The following is a 23,855-nucleotide window of genomic DNA, read 5'->3' on the forward strand; positions in this document are numbered from 1 at the left end:
CGCTGCCAAAGACTTCCTGCATGCAGTTTTTAATAGTAAAAGCTCTGGTAAGTTTTTAACGAACCACTCAGCCTCGATTCAATAATGGGGGAAATTAATATTAAATATAAAACTGCAATAATAAAAAACAGAGGCGGAGCCAACTCAGACCCCACAGTGTTAGATGCTTTTATATGCTGCAGGTTGTAGTAAATCATGTTGTGTTCATGTTTGTGCAAACGTGTGTGAAAAGGCTTCTTTAACATAACCCAACAGCTTTTTAGTGCCAAAAGAGGATTCTGCTCTACATCTGAAACCGTCTCACTGTCTGTAAAGTTGAAGTAAAACTGTGTTTCTGGTGTTTATCGATGATTCAGAAAATAAAACCTCGCTGTTTTGCTACCTTGGCTCCCGGCAGACGGAGGCTGAGGTCTCAGTTGTGTTGAATCAGGTCGGCTCTGTGAAGGCCGGGTTCTGCCCTGTGTGGCCGAGGTGCCAGCACTGCCAGGCTGCACAGGCCTGGATGAGGACGAAGAGGAGGAGGAGGAGGCAGGAAAGCCTGCGCCTGGGTGGGGCTGAGGTTGAGGCTGGGGAGGGCTGGGTCTGGTCCCAGCTCCTGTGGCACTCGAAGTACTCACCCCACCAGAGGGAGGGGGTTTCAGTGGAGACCTGGACCCAGAAACAGGACCTGCAGGGGGGGACTCAGGCTCATCACGCTGGCTAACACATCTATCTTTATTTAAATCGATCTGCAGGTGTAATCGTAATCAACCAGTGATTTTTTTAATCCTAAAAAAACAAATCGTCTTCAAACATGACTTAGAAACAACCAAAAACAAGAGCTCATCTAAAACAGTCAGAATGTAGCTGTAAACGCTGCAGTGTAACGGTGATGGCATTAAATACGATTCTGGATCAGTTTAAGAGGAGCTCAGTTATCTGTCAGCAGCTGCTGTGTTCATTTATTAAAATCATTAATAAGGAAACTGGTTCTTATTTATTATTATTATTGTTATTATTGATCATTAAGGTGGAGCAGACCCAACACTCCCATGACAGAAGCATGAGCAGCCGGTGGGCAGAATGCTGTGTGCTCAGCAGGTACCTTGGTTGTCCTTGTTGCTGCCGTTTACCAGCACAGCTCCGCCGCCCCCCTCCAGTTCGCTGACTCTCTGGTTGAATTTAAGAGTTGAAGGCGAGTATTGGTAACCAGGACCAGCGGGACAGATCTCCTTAAAGGCCACTGAAGGAGGAGACAGAGGGAAGAGAGAGGACACACCTGAAAATTCACCTGAAACCAAATAAGCTGAGTCGTGACGTCATCCTCCTGAACCTACCTGAACCGAAGTACGGACACCTCTGGCAGTCGGGTCCCCAGGCTTTGCCGACCCGGCTGCAGCAGCAGATCTGCTTGGTGATGCTTTTGAGGATAGGCAGGGAGCAGGAGGACGGACCCAGACCTGAACCCAGGACCCGGTAACACTGACCCTTTTCCTCAGATATGACACTCTGGGCTGAGGAAGAGGAGGACACACAGGAAGGAGGGGGACTCGTTACACAGATGAACCACCCGAAGCTCGGCCGGGACCTGAAGCAGAGCGCTTGCATGCAGAACAAGTACATGCTGTACCCCGACCCGCTCAGGTTAAACGACACAGGCAGACTCAACACAGATGTGGCAGGTGATGCAGGAACAGGAAGCTCGTCGACGACACAGAACATCAGCAGGCCGTGTCAACAGATCTAAATTCAGATGGAAGTTTAACCGCCTGCAGACGCGGTTTCACGAGGATTTCAACCTCAGTAACTTCCCATGCAAACATCTGGATAATGGCTTCTATCAAAGAGGACACGAGTGTTGGCACCGCTCGGATTTAAAGATGGGCGCAAATTCTGGGTCTGAAAAATGAAACCAACACTGAAATGCCTTAAAGCTGCATTCTCTCTACTGACCAGCAGGGGGCAACTCCTCAAAAGGAGTAAATGAGCATGAAGCGTTCCTTCCTAACCAAGATAGTTAGGCTAGGAAACTTCATCCATACCTGCCAGTTAGTGTTCAGTAACATCCAAGTAAAATCCAAGAATTTCACTCATTGAAACTGGAGCTCCGCCTTCGTGGACAGGCTGTTACTACAGTAACCTCACAGCAGCCACGTTATTGGTCACATGATGTCATTAAAAAGGCTCCAACAGCACAAACACAGTCCAGAGGTCCAGTTCAGGTGAAGCTAGCAGACAGCTACAGACACCTATGCCACCATCCACCTGCCAGTCAAATAGGCCACGCCCCTAATAATGCAAACTGTAAGCCTCAACATTATCCAAACATGTGAGTTGTGCAAACATTCTTGTTATGAAGGAGAAAATTATCTGTAAAAATCAAACAGTTTGTGTATCAGGCTGTAAACGTGTTTATTTCTGCTCTAAAGCTTCAACATGGGAGTCTATGGGGACTGACTCACTGCTGCCTCTGCTGGACGTCAGAGGAACTGCAGCTTCAGTTGCTTCAGTGTTGGTTTGTTTTTTATTCTGCTTTATTTCTTTTACAGGAAACAGACTCTAGATTCTGGGGAGGGAGCTGCTCCGAGGGGATAACTCAGCCCAGTGAGCACAGGTTAAAACACAAACAGGAAGTAGAACAATAGAAAAAGCACAGCCACTTTGCTGCTTGTCCAAATCCGTGTGGATGTCAAACAAAAGACCTTCAATTTGACAAAACAATAATTTGGATATAAAAAATATTTCCAGGAAAGGATAGAGATTGAAAAACACACAAACCCAAACACAGACACACTGTTAAAAATAAAGCTTTGATTAGAGCGCTGTCATCAGTTACCGGATAGACCAGCATCCTGAAGCTCCTCCTCCTCTGATTCACTGAATGCCGGTCGGAATAAGCAGAGCACCGGTCAGGCTTCACAAAAACCATCTGAGCACTGAACCTCTCCCTGATTTTCCCCAAAGAACAACGAGATGTGCCGACTTTAAGCAGAACAAAGATTTCACTGAGACCAGCTGACCTTTAAAAACGCAGAAGTCCTCTCATTGTTCCTGCTGAAGGTCTGAGCCCCAGTCCGAGGAATCTCATCTTCAGATTTTCAGGAAAGCTCAGAGTAAATCAACATATCTTTGTAAGAAAAACTGTGTTTAGAACATCTTTAAACTTCAAAATACAGCAATGCTGTATTAGCCCTGTGTAACTTTAATACCTGTTAAGTGGCTGTTTGAAGTTAAAATCAGCTAACACTGTGTAGCTTCTCTAATAAACTACACTGACACATTCATATTTGGCCTTTCTGTAGTAATAATTTGTCCTGTGTTATATTATTTGATCAATTTCAGTTTGCAGGTTGTCTGTGTGTCCTAGACTGGGTTTGCAAATACTGGTGGTGAGTAGACACACCTGTGGTATCAAATTGAAAATCTTAAGTGACATCATTACACTCGCCAGCCCAGCCTTTTACACCTTAAGACAAAAATGGCTGTGATGTTTTTGAAAAGCCCCTCAAGTTAAAGCTGAAAGTCAGTTGTTGAGGTGGCGCAGAGAGCCAAATCCTCACTGCCTACTGTGTTATAGGTATAGTAGAAATTAGAGTTATTTCCAGCTGTGCAGCAGATTCAGCTTTTCTGATGGCGCTGCGCAGCTAATCTTTGAGAAGTTAATAAAAGAGAGACGAGCCCACCAAAGTCCAGGAGTCTAGAAACTTGGAGAGCTCAGACGGATTCAGGAAGTCCTGACAGGAGTCGGCGTCATTCCTCATTTCATTCCCAAGCCGGCGGCGGCGGCAGCGTGCATGTAAATGTGAGTTACTTACAGATGCAGATCCCATGTGAGGCGTCGAGGATGAACCCCAGCCTGCACACACAGCTATAGCTCCCCCTGGTGTTCACACAGATGCCGTTCTCACACAGCCCCGGCTGCAGGCACTCATTCACGTCTACACACACACACAAACACTTCAGGCTTTTCTCAGCTCTCAAAGCGATCCGAGGTCAAACGTCCTCTAAGACACCGTTTATTTACTTACGCCTGGATCCCGAGTGGGCTCATCAGAAAACTGATAAACTTTTTACAGATGGATAAGTCATCGGGTCATAAATAAAGAAATCCATTGCAGTGTCGTAGGAAACATGGAGACTTTAAACAAATAGTCGGATGAAGATTTCTTCATTTTGGAAGCAGTTCAGAAGGTCAAGAGCTGAAGATCTTATTTGGTAGATGACAGTTTGGTGGTATTTTTATGTTAATTCTGATCGATGTCATTTTTGTTCATGCAGTAAATATGTTTTTTATCACTAATGTCTACACAGACTGGAATATGAAGGAAACCAATAAGAACAAAATCAGAGGAAAACAGGGCACCTTTTATAAACTTCTGACTTTAAAAGCAGTTACGACAGTTAGTTATGATTTTTTCTCCAAGAAATCTGTGTGTCGAGCTAAAGAGATTAATGACATATGTGTACGGACAGCAAACCTTTTTACCACCATGGCAGAGTAACTGTCCATGGCTGAAACAGCTCTCAGAGAATCATCACACTGAAGCTATTAATGCTAATATCAGCCTGTATCGAGAACTACAGTCTAAGGTTAAATTAGGCACTTAGAAGTGTTAACATGTTTAAAATGTACCAGTTAAACTTTTAATTGTTACAGCTCAGATTAAACACTGCATTTTTGGTTTCTTTCTACTAAAACTTTCTGATAAAATGTTGGTGGAAGAAGTTTTAGTTCCCTTTGCAGAGATGAACAAAGCTCAGTATAAAATAGATTAAATAAGGATTATTTTACATATTAATTCTTTAAAAGCAACCACAGTAGTGTTGTTATTCCTGGATTTATTTGTAGTTTGATGACACATCTGCAAATGACCACATGTTTGTCCGATTTTGTCCTATGATAAGATAATGCTGTGTCATCGGCATAGTATTGTAACTGACCAGGGCTGCTCTGAGTATTTTTTGTACAAGTTTTGAAAACAGGAAGGCATATCTGCATAATTATTCCTTTATGTAATATTTTCATAACAATTATTCAGGCACTACATGAAGCTGTCAGCCAATCCCATGAAAACATTAATTTTACCAGCATTGCCTCTTCTGCTGTGATTTAATGACAGACCAGGAGTGGATGGACCTGGGTACTGATCCGTTTTTCATTTAACAACAGAAGTTCACATTTAAGAGATGAAAAAAAAGAACCTTCTCCGATTGATCATTTCGTTTCTCTGTTGTTTAAAGAACAGAATATTTCCACCGCCTGTACGATTACAACCGCCAAACTCACCGACACACTGCGTTCCATTGGCTCGCTCAAACCCAACTGGACAGCTGGCATCGCTCTGACCTAACAATGATCAATGACCGAATACACGGTGATCAATCACCAATTCTTGTGGAATAATTATCTGATCACATACTCATATTTAATGTTTGCTAGGAGAGAACACAAAACACAGTTCTGCACTGTTTCTAAGAAATATACTACAAATTACATCATTTATAAGAAAAAGGTTGTAAGATGAACACCCCAGAGTTTGCTACATTAAAGTTGAATAAGGTCAAACAGAAACACCAGGGGGCGCCATCACAAAGCCAAAGCTATAAACAGCTTTTTAAAGATTTTCTGGTCAGTTTGAATTAACCATGACTCCCTTTCTGATCAGACACAAACATCAAAAACTGTACCAGTTATGTGTGTGTGTGTGTGTGTGTGTGTGTGTGTGTGTGTGTGTGTATCCAGGCCCTCTTTTCTGTTCTTTAAAGGTGTATGCTGTCATTGGTGTGAAGCTGGACGCCAGGAGTTGAGCTAACATGATTTCCTGAGTGTGTGTGTGTGTGTGTGTGTGTGTGTGTGTGTGTGTGTGTGTGTGTGTGTGTGTGTGTAAAGCCTACAGTCCCACAGTTGCATTCCTTTACTGTTAGTCAGCTCTAAAAGAACAAGGAAGCCCGATTACTTACTGTGTGTGTGTGTATGCATCTATGCTTGTGAGGACACACTGTTGGGTTCTGACTTTGAGGCAGACCTCGGGAGGCCTGTTAAATGGTTTGGACCTGATTAGATTTCAGTGTTGAAATCATCATGTTTGAGTTACGGAACCTCAGAAGACACTGTATTAACTACAGTCCCCACAAAAACAGATGAACAAATGTGAGTGTGTGTGTGATGAAGTCCAATAGTTACATAAGCAGCTACTGGTGAAATATTTCCAAAATATTAAAGTCATGAAGTAGCGGACTCTCACTCACAGAAAAAGTGTTAGTATAATTGTGCTAGTCTAGGTATCTTTGTGAGGACCTCTATAAATTCGAGCCTAAGTGAGGACATTAGTGAATAGTGAGGACATTTTCTTCTCTTGCAGAAAAAAGGAGAGCTTTCGAAAGACCTATTTTATGACACCTTTGCTTGCTGACCCTAAACCACTAAATCAAGCCGGTGTAATGCTGCAGCAGCATGTGACTTTACATAGCATGTGGCCATCAGCTTTTCACATGAATGTCGGTTTCAAACTCCGCTGCTGGCCCCTCACTCTGCCACCTTTCTACCTTTTACAGAAAAAGGTGAGGAGGAATAACAGTGCATTGTTTTAATATTGATGGGTCATTTTCTTTTGATATAAAACACTGCAATGACCTCCGCCATGAAACAGATGTCATACTATAATATTCCTGCTTGACTCAGGGAGTATAAAGGAAGAGTTAGTCAAACCTTCAACAGTGCATGTCTGGGTTTACTGTCCAGGGATAAAGTTAGAGCTGGACTATGGGAACTTTTTCCTGAGTGTCTCAGTTTAATTACCAGAAGGTTTTTGGGCCTAATTTAATGTCTAAAGCAATAGCAATAATAAAATGTCAGACATTATATAAAAGTCTTCAAAGTTTTCTGACTGATCGCAGTGAGGTCACTCAAGGTAGGTTATGGAAGCCTGAATGGACCACACAGTGTGTTATATTGTGTTATATGAGTATTGTGTGTATTTTTGTATACCTGTATTCTCAGGACAGATGACACAGTCATCGATGCCCCAGGCCTTTCCGATCCCTCTGCAGCACATTTCCTTGCTCCGAAGGCCAGGAAGAGGAGAGCTGCACTAAAAACAAACACAGTCCAGGATAAATCTGATGGACCGCAGCCATGCTAACATCTATCAGCCTGGACTTTAATCAAAACAAGACACAACAATATGCATCGTGTAGCAACGAGATGATTTAAGGACTTCTTTGTCATTTTAAAGGATGTAGGACCATGTGTTTGCATTTTCTGCTTTTTGTAATCACATTAAAGTTGATCTATTCGGTGATTCCTTACTTCCTGTCATATATCTCCTAACACAGTGATGACTCGGCAAATGATGAGGTGTATATGTACAAGTAATCCCTGTGTGCCAAAAGCTCAGGTTTCAGATTACTTTAAACACTCAGACTGTTTGTTGTACTCTTGGATCCCTATGATGTCATAGACAGCACTTATCCCTAACATGGGTTAAAGGTCATGCTGACTTTGCAATCCAACAGTGACAGAAAAAAACCCAAAAACGCCTATGTGTGGTAAAAAGTCCCAAAAAGGTTGTTTTTTTGTTTGATGTGACAGAACACAGGAATTATCCGCCTGACAGTGTTAGAAATCTCCAAACATGGAACATTGAACAAAATCCATGTTAATGGGTAAAAACTAAGTTCTCCTTTGAAAACCTGCTGGTGAATTTTAGGTGGTATTTTATGTTCATATTTTGCCACTCACCTGTCCGTCTTTAACCTCTCTGAAGCAGTACTTAAAGCCGGACTGCTGGGTGTAGACGCTGTCCCCCCTCACAGTCTGGGCCAGGACTCTGCTGCCAGCAGGAGCCGGAGCACCCGCTGACCCTGAGGAGGAGGAGGAAGAGAGCGTCCGCAGGGTGGGAGTGAATCCAGACACCTGGAACAAGAAGATTCAACTTACCTGCAAGCAAGTGAATGCAAAAGACTACAGGCATATTCGATGAAAGGGTTAAAAATAAATGAATAAATGACATTAAACTTGATCTGAGGTTAAAAATTTAAAACTCCTGCAAGAAATTAAGATGACTGTTTAGATGTGCGTCTGTCAGTCGAACCTCGGATACAGGAGGAACAATGTGGTTTTCGTCCTGGTCGTGGAACTCTGCACAGGAGTTTGCCCACCAGTCTACATGTTCTTTGTGGATTTGAAGAAGGCGTTCGACTGTGTGGGATTCCTGTGGGAGTTGCTTCGGGAGTATGGGGTGTCTAGCCCATTGCTATGGGCCATTCGATCCTTATACAACCTTTGCAAAAGCTTGGTCTGCATAGCCGGCAATAAGTTGGGCTCGTTCCTGGTGGGTGATTGACTCAGCCAGGGCTGACCTTTGTCACTGCTGATGGCCTCCAGCTCGCACTGGGACGGTTCCCAACCAAGTGTTAAGCGGCAGGAATAAAATATCAGCACCTCCAAATCTGAGGCCATGGTCCTCAAAAGGGTGGAGTGCCCACTCCGGGTCAGGGACGAGTTCCTGCCTAAAGTGAAGCAGTTTAAGTTCAGGCATCTGACAAGAATGCCTCCTAGAGATAGGGTTAGAGGGTGCCATCCAGGCATGTCCCACCCTCCACAGGAAGGACCCAGGACATGCATCTGGAGATGCCTTATAACTCTTGGCTGGCCTGAGAAGGCATGCTGGAGAGATTATAACTCTTGGCTGGCCTGAGAAGGCTTCGGTGTTCCCCCGGAGTAGCTGGAGGAGGTACTAAGGCTGCTAGCCAAACGACATGGCCCCGAATAAACAGAAGAAGGTCGATGGCTTTAGATGGTTTTAAAGAACTTCCAAGAATTTTTTTTTGAAGTTTATATATTTAAGAAAATAATTGTTTCAAATAAAATCAAAGATTTAAATAATAACAAATACATTATAGATATATTATAATTATTATTAATTATTAAAAATGTAATAAAAGATCATTAAAACATTTTAAAAATTCCAGTTGTAAAATTTAGAGATTTTTAATAACATGTAAAATAATAAATCTAAGGACATAACAAAAAAATATGTTAAAATATAAAAATATGTAAAAACAGATGACATAAATGCAAAAACTGAATATTAATGTTTATGAAATATCTACAAAATAAAAAGTTTGTAAAACCTCGATGTATGTGAGAGAATATTATTTTAAATAAAGATATTTACAAAACTATAACAATGTAAAACTAAAAAACGAAACAACTGTTCTTTGTTTTATCAACAGCTTGAACAAAAAGTTTATCATCACATGATGACTGACAGTTTAATCGTCCAGTCAAAGGAACTGTTAATGTTCTTACCTTCACCTGGTGGACCTTCACGTTGGCCTCAGGGGGGTGCTGAACTCTGACCTTCACCAAGGGCCCGCTGGGGGCTGCACGTGCGTGTGAACATTAAAGGATAACTACAGTGAGGCACCATTCACAATAGCAACAAATTATCTGTGGAAGCTCAAAGCTGCCAAAAATGTATCAAATAAATGACCAGTGACAAACGAATAAAGATATTATTACATATAAACAAAATAATGTCAGAACAAAACTGAGCAAACTATAACCGAAATAAATAAATATCTGTAAAATATTGAGATATCAAGAAATATTTTTAAAAATTCTATATTTCAAAATTCCAAAGAGTTACACAAAAACGTCACAGCCACCCACAGACACAGTTGGGGTTAAAGGTCACAGGTCGCTTACCTCCAGCAGTCATCGTCTCTGCGTCCCGTCCTAGCGGCAGCAGGAACTCGGACCGAACCAGCTCCTGATTGGATGCCATGGAAGAGAGGAGAACGGGCTTGACGATCTCATTGGTGAAGGCTGCAGAGGAGTCTGTGGGTGTGACGGGGACCTGGCAGAACTTCCCGGTGAAGTTTGGCGGGCACAGGCAGCGGTCCTTCTGCAGACAGACTCCGCCGTTCTTACAGAGCAGAGGACAGAGGACTGTGGGAGGCAAACAAACCTGCTTACTTATCTATTCAGTAAATAAATACAATCACAGGTTCATGATTCCTGTGAGCTGTTTACAGAACAACAGCAGTAAAATCTGTCAAATTAGGAAGAGCTCACACACGGGCTAAGGATCGAAGTACCTCTGACCTCTTTTCTGGCACTTAAAATAAGCAAAATTTCAAAAATGGACTTCCTGTTTTATTGTATATAACCTGCAATGACTGTCCTCAAAAACCCATCAGGAAAATGTTTACAGAGCTCGGGGCTGGGGCTGTTTTCCCATAGACTTGCAGAGGAACTCTTGAATCGGATCAAACTCGTGTTTGAACTTCAGTAAAAAGATGAACGACTTCCACTGCTGACGCTCTGTGTGTGCGTGTAGTCCTGTTTGTGATGTAACTCTATCACACACACACACACACACACACACACACACACACACACACTGCACTGCTGCGTGTGTGTTGCTGTAAACACAGTTATCATGCTGGACATCAAACCACAGATGGACCACATCAACACAAACACACTCGGAGAGTTTGGACGACGTTCCTGGGGCGAAGCTGAGAAAAAACAGAACGAGTGTGGGGGATTACACTGATGAAATACTGTAAACACTGAAAAACTGGCGGAGAGAATAAACAGAGACAAACATGAAAAATCTATGAGATGAACTTTGATTTTGCCCGCCCCCATTGGCCAACGTCTGGAAGCCTGCCGAGAGGCAGCACCTGGAGGCTTTGGGCTGTAGCTGTACTTCATCCTGTTTCTGTGTGGAAGTTTAAAAAATGTAGGGTGCCAAGTATTCACAGCTTCGGGCTCACATTTCATATCTTTAACGAATGATCTGAAACTCTGGTCATGTTTAATCTGAAAATCTGAACGGATCGTCACAAAACGTCTACAAACACACTCCAACCCAAAGCCACAAAAGAACAAAGACTAACATTGATTTAGTTTAGCTCACACACAGCACTGCAGCTCACTAATGACTCAGTCACACTAAGATAAACATGAGACAGTCACCTCCTGAAGACTAGTGAAAGCTGGTGTGTGCCCAGTCATGGCATGCAATGTTTTCAGATCAAATCAAATCACTTTTATTGTCACATCACATGTTTTGGTACACTGCTCCAGCACATTTGAGTGCAAGCTTTACAAACAACAGAGGTGTACAAAATACAAGAAACATAAGAAACAACAAAATATAAGAGCAGGAATGTGAGAATTTTAAGGATAAATATATGTACAAATATAAGAATTCCCTCAGCAACCATTTGGAAGTAGATGAATTGACCAAGTGTTGGGACACAACCTGTTTCCAAACAGTCGCGGTCAAACCTGGACTGACTGAGACAGACAGACTGACTCCATCTTAGTCCCTTTTTATCAACGTGTCGATGTCCCAAAGTCATTATCCGGTCTTTAAGTGTTGATGTATGAATCCTGCTTCCGGGTCCAAACTACTCTGCGTTTATTAAGGCTGTTGTGTTTTTAGCATGTTTTAAGGCTTTGTATGTTGTTCTATTTAATCTGAACAAGCCCCTAAAAACAGTCAGTGATCACTGTCGGCCTCTCTTGGTTTTTATCACCACTGTTCATTTTAAAGCTGAGTTTTTAAACCGTTCTGATGTAACTACAGCCCAGCCCATGCAGCAGTATATTAATGACTAACCTCGTATTGTGGATGAATAATCTCAGTTGTTCTCCTGACTGAAGTTTGGTCCGTTTACAGCATCCTGCCATGTGATTGCATTTGTCCCTAACCATCGGGAACCCTCACGTTAACTTTTATCCAGTGGAAAAAAGTTAGCGTTCATCCTCCAGCTTCACTGTTTATGTTATGCTAACATACCTCTGTCGCTAGCATTACATACCAGCTACACCAACTTCAGTAACCCTACAAACGTCACTGCTGTTTAGTTTTCTGTCTTCATTTATGTTGAAGTGATAGCAGAGCTGTACGTTTGAATGTTTCAGAAATCTCTCAGTCAGAACATGCTATATCATGCTTAGGTGGAAACTAGCGAGCTAACTTCCTGCTAACTTCTAACTCTGTTAAACTTCATAAATTCTGTTTTCGTGGATCCCTGGATGTTAAACTTTATTGTTACACCTGGTGGAGCAGCAACGCTGATGCAGACCTGGTCAAAGCACCAATTTGAAAGGCAACAAGTTCACCACATGTGGTTGCAGTAACTGTGGTTGTGCCGTTGCCTACAAACACTACTTAGCACCCCTGTGTGAGTGTAACATTCACGGTCACTGGTGTCTTTACAGGTTTTAAGGAGGTTACCCACAGAACCTTTACGTCTAACGCAAAGTGCATATCTCCGTGTTTTTCAGTTATGGACACTCGGTACATTTGCCCTTAGATAGGACTTCAAAATCAGGAGCTTTCTAAAAATGTTGCACTTATGATGTAAATGTGAAAAAAGAAGGAAGAAAACAACAATAGCATGTGTGGTTTCCTGCCTCACCGCGGTGACCGTGACCGTCACCTCCAGCACCTCCCACAGCTCACACTCAGCTTGTTTTTTCCTGACCCGCAATCTGAATTTATCACCGACCAACAGATACGACTGAGAGACGCAGCAAACCGCACATGCAGAAACTCTCCCTGACAGTTCAGCAGCTAATTAATTTAGTCAGCTCCTGCTAGTCTGGTGGATTTACTTGAAGAAGTGTGATTAAAAGTAGCTGAAGAATCTGCCAGCCCCTCCCATGGATGTGCAGACAGCCGTCATCGGGTTATTGGGATATGGAGGAAAAAACTTCAAAACGTTAAGAGTCTCAGGAAGATTTTCTCCTCTTTATGGAGGCTTTTGTTGCTTTCTGTTTTGGTTACCCAGTTACAGTCCAGTTCCTGTAATAGACTTAAATTACCCAAACCCCACAAGGAATACATTATCCCCCACCTCGCTCTGTAATGTTAATTCTGTCCAAATGGAATCGACATCCATGCTAGCAGCTCTGAGATGTTGCTCTGAAATGTTAATATTTAGTTTATTTTGTCAAATTTCTGTTGCTTTGGTTTGTATGTTTTGACACATAACAACATCTCCCATGTTTTCCTTTACATTCGTGTGCTTCTCTGTTTTGATTGTTAGTCTGTATGTAAAGCGAGAGAGGCTGATGGGGGGAACAGCTGTTTGGACAGGGGGATTAACCTCTGACCCTATGATGTCACCACCTCCTCCCTTGTGTTTGTGTATGTTTGTGTGTGTTGCTGTCCAGTCTTACCTCACTGCTTGTTTAAACATTCACACATCACCAGCAAAATATCCTGGGCACATATATATGTGTGTGTGTGTGTGTGTGTGTTACTGATGTTGTGAGGACAAAGAGCTGTAGTCCACATACTGAGGACTTGACATCCATAGGACGACCAAAAGCAAAGACCCCCGGTGACATAAGCATTATATTGCTTGATTAAAACTTGGCTTAAAGTCGCCATCAGGTTGGCTCTCCAACAAACTAAGTTACTATGATGTCCTCTGAAACACAGGGACGTGCGATGGGGCTATTTTTATGATAAATGAAAGCCATATGTCAGTGGTCTCTCTTCTCCCTCTGCCCCTCTGATTCCTCTCCTTCTCTCCAGATGTAGCACTTGTTGCACAAATATCCAGAAAACCAGCAAACAGCCATTGGTATTCATCAACATGAAAAAATACGATGGCACAAACTCTTCAAACCATCAATGAGGGTAAAATGAAAAAATGTGGAAAACCCTTTTCTAAACCAAGGCCTTTAAAGCATAAAACAGAGGCAGGCACAGCTACATATCTGCAGGTGTACACCCCCCACCACCTCCTGCTCTGTGGAGGAGGATTTATGGTTTACTGACCTACAAATAGTCACAGACAGCTATCACTGTTAACCTTTACTGCAAGCAGACTGCCACTTCCTGAGTTTAGTGTTTGAGGCAGCAGCTCCTTCTAAGAAATTTAGGTATTGTGCTGAAAGTTGCCAGGGAAAAAATGCCTCAAATCTTTTTGATCCACTATGTAAACACTTGGAAAGAAACCATGCTTGGTTAAAAAAAATAAAAAAAATAAAATCAAGAGCAAACACTTTCCACCCCTCGAGACAGCGCGGAGAGAATAAAGGAATAAACAATAATGCTGAACTTTAAATGCTTTTCTAGACTGATGATGATGAAAACTGCTGATGTTAGCCATGTAGCAACAGCTTATTACGTGAGCAAACTGATACAGTTTACTGCAAACAGACTCCTGGTCTCTTTTTCTAGTTTTGTAGTTCAGAAAATATGGATGACTACAACCAAAGAATCATCATGCTCTGCAGGAAGCTTGAGTATCTCATACAAAGGGCACCCGACTCTTGGGATCTAATAATCAGCAGATCGTGATACTCTTACAAAGACACCAGTCCAGCGTTCATGACCTTTGCCTTAATAGCAGAGCATCTGCCCAAAGAGTTCATTACATAAACAGGCCAATCTCAAACTAGAAAACATCCAAGTATGAACTTGATTACCGTTTGGTATTCAAATGGAGAGCAACCATCACCAGCACCACGCTCAGTTTCACCGAAAAGAACAAAAAAGAAAACATTGGGGTAACTTTGCACTGCTGGAGACAGTAAAGTCGATAAATGATGGTGCTGAACTTCTAATAATGTTCACACTGATCAAATGAGAGCTGATAATGCTATTGCATCAGCAGCCTGAAGAGGGAGCCAAAGAGCCATTTGTTAAGACTGAAAACAATCACTTTATGGGATTAACTCAATCAAAGCTTCAAACCTAACTGCCAAACAGTTAAATTAATACTGTAAATACTGCATTGTCTCTTTGCGTAATACCGGCTCAGATGAGGCCTTAAGCTTGTTGGTAAAATGCTGCCCCCTGCTGGGAAAAGTTTTAAGAAGTGCTCAATTTAAATTCGCAGATTATTTGGTAACATGTAGCTTCCACTCCTGAGGGTTTTAAAGGGCTGACTATGGAAAAGAATATCGAAATGTTTAATTTTCGGTTAGCTTTGACCCTTTTCAGATCATTCTGCTGTTAAATTTGGGATGAATTAAGATAAGTACTCAGCTTATCTCAATGTGAGTTTGACTTCCAGTTCAAAGCCTTTTATGTGGGGCTTTTCTGATCAAAGCAGATTAAATGTGAATCACGGTAATTGCGATTCAATTACAGCTGGAAATAATGTAACGAGTGATTGGTGATTAGATAAACTGCTGGTTTGTGTTTCGAGCCACTAATTAAGTTTAAATCAAACAGCGCTGGACCCTTTGTGCTTCCTGCAAGAGTCTTGTGCTGTTTGACAACTCCGACTCGCTGCCAGCAGGAACGATTAACACTCACTGACCCGGGATCAGATCAGACTATACAACTATTCACTGGCTGGGCTTCAGCCTCCCAACTCTGCCAACCATCAAAGAGCTGCAGGTCACATGACTCAGCTGGAGCAGCTTCACACGTGAAGCCTCATTGAGAGCGTGAAGATCAAATGTTCAGCACAGGAGTTATTATCTCTGACGGGCTGGAATTTTCTCGAGCTCATTCTCTATAAATCTCAGGTTTGAGCCTCTCGTGTTACCTCAGATTCAAGTCCAAGAGTCAAATATCCAACTTTAGCAAAGTGAATCTAGGCAGACATCATCTGACAACACTTACAGTAATTCATAAAGAATGTCCAGATTCCTCAAACAACGAAGAAGAAGAAAAAAACCCCCAGCAGCATTAAGATAATAAAACGCTCCTCGCTATTTATGGGCAACAAAACACAAAAACGGATGATACTGCCAGCAGTGGTGGACTCGGCTGGGACAGGAGAATTAAGCAGACCCATTACCAAAAGCTGCAGTTCCTTTAACATCCACAAGAGGCTGGTGTCAGCAGTGAGTTAGTCCCCACAGACTCCCATTCAAAACTTTACAGCAGAACTAAACATGTTTGCAGCCTGATGCACAATCTGTTAGGTGTGTAGATAATTTTGCCTTCATCACAACTGTAGAGAAACACGAGAAAACGATTTTATAGCTCACCTGTTTAAACTGTATTAAGGCTTAAAGTTTGTATTAGTGGGGGCTCTTTGACTGACATGTGGCTGTAGCTGTTAGCAGTCTGCTCGGCTTCACCTCAGCTAACTGGAGTCCCTGAACTGGACCTCTGGACATGTTTCTGCTGTCAGAGACTTTGTTAATACCGTTATGTGACCAATAACACGGCTGTTGTGAGGTTTATGTTACAAAGCTAATGTAGCCTTTGGTGAGTCACATGTAACGTGAAACAGGTCAAAAACAACCCGGTCCATTTCACAGCTGTGCACCACCACGGTGGATTTAAACTGAAGACTTTCAGCTTTAATTCAAGAGTTTAACAAAAGTGCCTTTTGTTCCGTCTTCCCTCACGGGAGACGGCCCTCCCTGAGCCTGGTTCACATATTAACGACTCACCTGCTTAAAAAACAGGAAAATGCGTTTTCATGGTGTATTCAGGGACGTGAACGGGAAATTCTGTGTCGCAATTATTTTCACAAATAAAGGTTGCGTGGTCTCACAGCACCATCTTGTGGTCTGAACTGGGGTTACATCAAGACCAGCTGGCCCTAGCTCAACTTCAGCTGATATCTCTTCAACACAATACACGAATGTCGTGGACATAAAGGTTTGTCCACATCCTGCTGATATCCCGCTTCATACCGGAAGCTTTACACCAGCTTTCAGCAGGAATTTTAAATTTGAAGCAGATTTAAGACAAGCTGCACAAACCTGCACGTGTGCATTATTTACTGCACGCAAACTTGGCAGTGAACCCGACACCGTCCCTCTCTGTGTCAGAGTTATTTATTCACATGCAGGTCTTTAAAGTTAAAGCTTCAACTCACAGACTCTGAAGCCCGGTCCGTGGGAGCCGTCTCTCCTTCCTCCTCCTTCGCCGCCGCTGTACAGTGTCGTCACGTTGCCTCTCTCGCAGTAGTTGACACATCGGTCCTGGCTACAGCGCACCTTGCAGATGGTCGGCGTGAACATCACCTGGATCGTCTCTACTCCTCCCCCTCCTCTTGCTCCTCCTCCTGCTGTCTGTCCATCGGCTGGCAGAAGAGAGGTGAAGAAGAAGATGAAGGAGCAGGACAGTGACAGGAAACAGCAGATTCGCCGCATGTCGAGTGTTTGGAGTCAGAGTTTGCGAGCGTGCTGCATCGCCAAAAAACTCCCAAACCTCGGCGCTCTGGCTCTGCCCCGCTTTCTCTCTTTCTTGCTCTGTGGTGGAGTGCGAACGAGCGTCGCAGGAAAAAAAGGAGGGAAGGAAGGAAGAAGAAAACACGTTTCCCCCCTCCCCTCTCCCAGTTCGGTTTTTCCCTAAACACTCCTGAGTGAGAGCGAGCGAGCAGCAGAGAGAGAGAGGGGAGAGAGATAATTGAAAGCAGTGTGCAGGACTGGGCTCCGATCCAAACAAAATGTTTAGCGGGGATCTGGTCCATCAGTCCACACTGAGAGAGCAAGCATTACTGTATCAATCTCTCTCCCCTCTTCACTCCTCCTCCTCTTCTTATTTTATTGGCCTTTTCTTCGGTACGAACAGAGGCCCTCTATCTCTGCACACAGTTTCATAACCCACTGCAGAACGCTGGAGGACATCATGGTGGTGATGCAACCCCGGTTTTGGGTTTCTGGGGGTCAAATTCACCAAAAGTCTTAAAGTGGCTCCATGGTGCAGAGCTGGAGGGAAAGCCTCAACTTTAAACCTACAGAATCCGATCATTTCCTCCACCTGTGAACGCAACACTGACCAACACTGACCTTTGACACTGATACCGTGCCAACGTGACCCAGCATTCAGTGTGTTTTTGCTCTGTGTTTTGTCTCCATCAGCCTCCAACGGAGGCCCAGCACATCCATACACAGTGTAAAAGATGGATGTCACATGACTATCGTTTTTGCCGTCGCCATTTTGGGGTTTTGAAACCAGATGTGTCAAACGAGGGTCGGAGCTTCCATTGAAACTGCACACCTGGTGTCACAATCCTCCCCTACTTTATGATTATTTGCTGACTTTTGCTGGAGTCAGCAAATTATTTTACTTTCCTCTTTTTCTGTTGCTGGAGGTTTCTTCCTGTTTAAAAGGAGTTTTTCCTTCCCACTGTTGCCAAAGCGCTTGCTCAAAGGGGTCTTTTGATTGTTGGGTTTTTCTCTGGTTTCTTTGTACTATTGTAGGATCTTTACCTTACAATAAAAAACACCTTGAGAAAACTGTTGTTGTGATTTGGCGCTGTATAAACATACATTTTAAAATGCACACTAAGCAGTGTGACTGGTTGGTTATAATGGGAAACCAGTGGCAACCTTTCACAGTCTGTTTTATTTCAGCTGTGTTAAACTGTCTGAGAGACACCAAAGAACAAATCAAACATGCAAACTTCATATGAGGGTGAGCAGTTCCACACACAACAAAGAAACTGCTGACGAATAAGGGATCAAGTTGATCCTAAGGATCTATTTTTCTACCGTCCCCCTCTCTCGCTGAGCACTGAGGTCTGAGGGATATTTTCTGGAGATCTGATTGGTCAGTGGATCACAATTTCATGCCATCCAAGTGGAGGGATCACATTTTAATTATTCAGTGATTCAAAGAAAATTAACTTTTAATATTCATTCAGATGTTTTCTGACTCTAAATTTTCTTTTCTCATTACTTAGGTTTTTCTAATTTACAATTAAAATATTTTCAGCTATTTTCCAACTTCTGTGTGGATGTCAGCTTTTAGCAGTTCAGCACTTTTGTTTTCAGGTGAAAATTTCGGTATTTTTCATCTCATTCAACATTTTTAACGTAAAATTCAGCAATTAATTCATTTCAGTGCATACATTCAGATTCAAGCATTCACACTGCAGTTTCTTCAGAAAATGCACTTTCTAGCTATATAATGTGTGATTTTCTAACACTGTGATGTGCACAGAGCTCACAGGAAGCTTCATCACTCTCTTTTTTAATCAGTGGCTTATGTACATGATACACTGGAACATCGCTCACCTTATCTTAATGACCTTGTAGTACCATATCACTCCATTAGAGCACTTCGCTCTCACACTGCAGGCCTACTTGTTGTTCGTGGAGTATTAAAAGTAGAATGGGAGGCAGAGCCTTCCTTTTCATCAGATCAGTGGTACACGGCTGCTCATAGGGGGCCGTCTGATTGTTGGGTCTTTGCCTCACAGTATAAAGCTCTTTGAGGTGAATATTATTGAGGTTCAGTGCTGTATAAATAAAACTGAACCACTGTTGGACTTCACAGGGTGACACAGCGCTCTCCAAACTGGCCCCGTGTCACTGAAACAGTAACGGGGGCCCCGGCAGAGGTGAGGCTGTGGCTCTGGCTGGAATAGAGGCTGGTTGTTCCTGTGGGTGTTTTCCTATGAGCTCATGTCCTGACTGACAGATGGAGAGCTGCTGTAAGGCAGAAACAAAACAAACAATATTATTATTGTTATTACAGCACCACCTGTTTCTTAAGGCTCCACTCTCACCGCAGAAGTCAGCTTCAAAAATGCTCATAATGATCTGCTGCGATTCATCAGTACGTCACAGTTTAAGGAAACGGGAGCTGATGGCTGGTGCTTGATGCCAACGGGAGCTGCAGGTTTTATTCCTTTTAAAAAATGAACAACAAAGCTGTGCAAAGGAGGATTTTGAAGTTCACCAACAGGAGCCAGCTAATATTTTTGTTAATGGTACATAAACTCATAAACTCAGTTTTTTTGAATATGGGTTTGTTTTTAGGTTGTCGACTTTTTTTTTTACTGATAATCTGCCAATGATGGACAAACACACAAAAGTTATGGATGCATGTTTCCAGTCATCCTTAATAAAAAGACTCAGGTCAAGCCAAACTGGGAACATCTCAGAACCAGCTTCCACCAGAGCTATGAGAAAGCCTCCATCTGCAGCTTTCAGCCGTTCCTGCATGAACCGGGTTCTCCCCACAGCAGAACAAAGACAGGAACTGTTTACAGGTCTAATCACAGCGATCAGGCCCGGACTCCGACACCGCATTAACGCTGTTCTTATCTGAAGCGCACAATGGAAACCTGGCTTCCAGCTCCATTAACACACGGTGGGTGGAAACAAACAGCACATTCCTGCGGCGCACGGCTGATAGACGCGCGCCTTCTATCCATCAGCACCAACATATCGGCTCCGCTCAGGTTATTAGAGAAAATAATGATCCACGCGTAGTGGTATGTGAGGCGAATACACGGTTACTCTTACTGTGCCCAAACATGATCGGGCATGTTAAGAGTGCTGCGATATCTGTAACACCACACCAGTGTTACACACCACAGACACACAGAATTTTCACCTTTTTGTTTATATTATTTTTTGGGGCATTTTAGCCTTTATTGGATAGAGAGAGACAGGAACACAGGGAGAGAGAGAGGAAGACATGCAGCAAAGGGTCGGACTGAAACCCAGGCGCCTACATGCAGCACATAGTTGCCCGCTCACCCACTGAGCTAATCTGGCACCCTTTTTATATGAAATTATATGAAAAAGCCAAAATGGCAACCTTAGAGTGCAAAGGGTGCATCATAAAGTGCTGATTGTATTTTACTTTAATTTATTTCAGAATCAACCTCCACCTTTGGTTATTGTCTCATCAGCATCAGGTCCAGTACTGGACACAATTTTGTCTTTTGTGCTACTTTATCAGACTTTGGCCCGTTCTTGATTTCTTCGTTTTTTGCTTATTTGTCACACTTAAAGGTACAGTGTGTAAAATCTCACCACTAGCTGTCAGCAGATTGCAGTTCTGTTTTCTTGCACTCCCACTGTAGCATAATCCTAGCTACAATGGCTGCTGTAGGACAAAAAGCTCCCGTTCATCTGTACTGAGTGTAGGCTGTCAGTCCACTGCTTACCTCAGCTGTTAGTATGTGGGAGTGCAGAATTATTAGGCAAATGAGTATTTTGTCCACATCATCCTCTTCATGCATGTTGTCTTATAACAGCTGTCATAAGCTAGAAAGCCTACTACCAATTAACATATTAGGTGATGTGCATCTCTGTAATGAGAAGGGGTGTGGTCTAATGACATCATAACCCTATATCAGGTGTGCATAATTATTAGGCAACTTCCTTTCCTTTGGCAAAATGGGTCAAAAGAAGGACTTGACAGGCTCAGAAAAGTCAAAAATAGTGAGATATCTTGCAGAGGCATGCAGCAGTCTTAAAATTGCAAAGCTTCTGAAGCGTGATCATCGAACAATCAAGCGTTTCATTCAAAATAGTCAACAGGGTCGCTGAAGCGTGTGGAAAAACCAAGGAGCAAAATAACTGCCCATGAACTGAGAAAAGTCAAGCGTGCAGCTGCCAAGATGCCACTTGCCACCAGTTTGGCCATATTTCAGAGCTGCAACATCACTGGAGTGCCCAAAAGCACAAGGTGTGCAATACTCAGAGACATGGCCAAGGTAAGAAAGGCTGAAAGAGCGACCACCACTGAACAAGACACACAAGCTGAAACGTCAAGACTGGGCCAAGAAATATCTCAAGACTGATTTTCTAAGGTTTTATGGACTGATGAAATGAGAGTGAGTCTTGATGGGCCAGATGGATGGGCCCGTGGCTGGATTGGTAAAGGGCAGAGAGCTCCAGTCCGACTCAGACGCCAGCAAGGTGGAGGTGGAGTACTGGTTTGGGCTGGTATCATCAAAGATGAGCTTGTGGGGCCTTTTCGGGTTGAGGATGAGTCAAGCTCAACTCCCAGTCCTACTGCCAGTTTCTGGAAGACACCTTCTTCAAGCAGTGGTACAGGAAGAAGTCTGCATCCTTCAAGAAAAACATGATTTTCATGCAGGACAATGCTCCATCACACGCGTCCAAGTACTCCACAGCGTGGCTGGCAAGAAAGGGTATAAAAGAAGAAAAACTAATGACATGGCCTCCTTGTTCACCTGATCTGAACCCCATTGAGAACCTGTGGTCCATCATCAAATGTGAGATTTACAAGGAGGAAAACAGTACACTCTCTGAACAGTGTCTGGGAGGCTGTGGTTGCTGCTGCACGCAATGTTGATGGTGAACAGATCAAAACACTGACAGAATCCATGGATGGCAGGCGTTTTTGAGTGTCCTTGCAAAGAAAGTGTGGCTATATTGGTCGCTGACTTGTTTTTGTTTTGTTTTGAATGTCAGAAATGTATATTTGTGAATGTGGAGATGTTATATTGGTTTCACTAAAAAATAAATAATTGAAATGGGTATATATTTGTTTTTGTTCGTTGCCTAATAATTATGCACAGTAATAGTCACCTGCATACACAGATATCCCCTAAAATAGCTAAACAAACTAAAACTACTTCCAAAAACATTCAGCTTTGATATTAATGAGTTTTTGGGTTCATTGAGAACATGGTTGTTGTTCAATAATAAAATTATTCCTCAAAAATACAACTTGCCTAATAATTCTGCACTCCCTGTATGTGTCCATGTCTACGTACTCTGGATATGAGTCGATTTGAGCCGGTGACGCTCACGTCTGTCTGATAAGTGTCACTAAAGCTAGTTGTTGAGTATACCCTGAACTTTTCTGTCTTTTCTGTATTAAGTATGCATTTAATTAACAAATTATTTAATAATTTTTTTATCAAGCTGGCTCCATTAATTGTTGAAACATTTAATTATTTATTAATGTATTAAATCAATTTATTTTTGCACTCATGGCCCTCAGTGTTTATTTTAGCTGCTGTTAGCTGTCATTAGCTGCAGTTAACTCCTGTTTGCCTCTGTTAGCTGCTGTTAGCCTCAGGATGTAACTTTTTGGACTCTGATGCTTGTTTGTTAGAGAGAGAAAATGTTAGGACACTCGAGCCCCACATTAGCTGACATAATGTTAGCTTGTGACCAGCTGTTGTTGTTTAGCCAGGTTGTCAGCTGTCTGGAGACGGGAGGGTCACATGTATAATCTGCTGACAATAAATAATTGCCACAATATCAGGAATAAATAAACATGTTTATGTAAATTTTGGGATGCTAAAGCCCTGACTTCATTAGAAGGCTAGAGGTGAGGAGGAAGACGATGAGGTGGAGATGAGGAAGGAGAGAGAGCAGTGCACGAGTTGCAGAAAGACATAATCAGAAAGAAATTTTGAAAATATACACATAGAATGTTAAATGTTAAAATCCTATTAGGAGGCAACATCCACCTCAGCTACTGTATTCAAGCTAAAGGTGCAATATGCTGCTCCCATCTGATGTTATTGGATTAATTCTAATTTTATGAGAATGCATCAATTCATTGGAAGATGCAGTTATGCACTATACAAAGTACATCAATCAGTGCAGTATTTTCTTTTTCTATTAAACAAAAAAATTCTTTACTGCACTGTTTTCAGACCATCAAACACATTTTAATAATAGACAGAGATACCAGAATATATACAAAATGTAGTTTTCAAACAATAACTTCATGTATTAAAGGGGGAAAAAAACCTCTATCCTTTCCAAAGAGTGTAGTTAATAAATTCCCAACTTAACAACGGCAGCAGTTACTTTATCACACAGGACTATCAGGAGATTTTTTTTCCCTTCATAAAAAAATCATCATTAAAACGCTGCATTTTGTATTTACCTGGGTTAGCTTTGTCTAATATTAAAACTGTTTGACAATATGAAACATGTAAGTGTAAAAAAAAAATTTTAAAATAACTGACATCACTGACCTGTCGGGGTGTTGAAATGGATGCTGTACTGCCCCTTCTGGGTGTGGAATGTCTTCACACTTCTTTTCAGTGAGGAGGATGAGGAAGCATTAAAAGGGGAGGTTGCACTGTGAACTTTATTCCTCTCCCTCTCAATGTGCTTCATCAGCAGGGTGGCCATCTTGTCACCTCTTCCTCCCTGTGACAGAATCTTTCTCAGCAGCACTGCCTGGACC

The 23,855-nt window shown here is 42.5% G+C and overlaps 2 protein-coding genes across 7 annotated transcripts in view; both read right to left on the reverse strand.

Annotated features, from left to right (window-relative positions):
* LOC116329791 (latent-transforming growth factor beta-binding protein 4) overlaps positions 1–17,275 on the reverse strand; it is a 32,105-nt gene extending 14,830 nt beyond the window's left edge. For 2 of the 6 annotated variants that reach the window (XM_039622556.1, XM_039622557.1), the window contains exons 1-10: positions 16,807–17,272; positions 9,692–9,934; positions 9,293–9,366; positions 7,721–7,894; positions 6,968–7,070; positions 5,267–5,326; positions 3,795–3,917; positions 1,317–1,493; positions 1,085–1,222; positions 383–667 (exon numbers count right to left, since the gene is read on the reverse strand). In XM_039622556.1, the coding sequence (XP_039478490.1) occupies positions 383–667; positions 1,085–1,222; positions 1,317–1,493; positions 3,795–3,917; positions 5,267–5,326; positions 6,968–7,070; positions 7,721–7,894; positions 9,293–9,366; positions 9,692–9,934; positions 16,807–17,083 (1,654 nt within the window). In that variant the 5' untranslated portion in view covers positions 17,084–17,272. Of the gene's footprint in view, positions 1–382; positions 668–1,084; positions 1,223–1,316; positions 1,494–3,794; positions 3,918–5,266; positions 5,327–6,967; positions 7,071–7,720; positions 7,895–9,292; positions 9,367–9,691; positions 9,935–16,806 lie in introns of all 6 variants that reach the window. The other 4 variants (XM_039622560.1, XM_031751879.2, XM_039622558.1 and 1 more) reach the window with 4 other exon arrangements.
* A 6,357-nt stretch (positions 17,276–23,632) lies between these two features.
* LOC120432797 overlaps positions 23,633–23,855 on the reverse strand; it is a 15,786-nt gene continuing 15,563 nt past the window's right edge. Inside the window, exon 5 of the mRNA XM_039598003.1 lies at positions 23,633–23,855. This exon is cut by the window's right edge and continues 9 nt beyond it. Coding sequence (XP_039453937.1) covers positions 23,633–23,855 — 223 coding nt within the window.

Source organism: Oreochromis aureus, linkage group 14, assembly GCF_013358895.1.
Source record: "Oreochromis aureus strain Israel breed Guangdong linkage group 14, ZZ_aureus, whole genome shotgun sequence".
Classification (NCBI taxonomy): domain Eukaryota; kingdom Metazoa; phylum Chordata; class Actinopteri; order Cichliformes; family Cichlidae; genus Oreochromis; species Oreochromis aureus.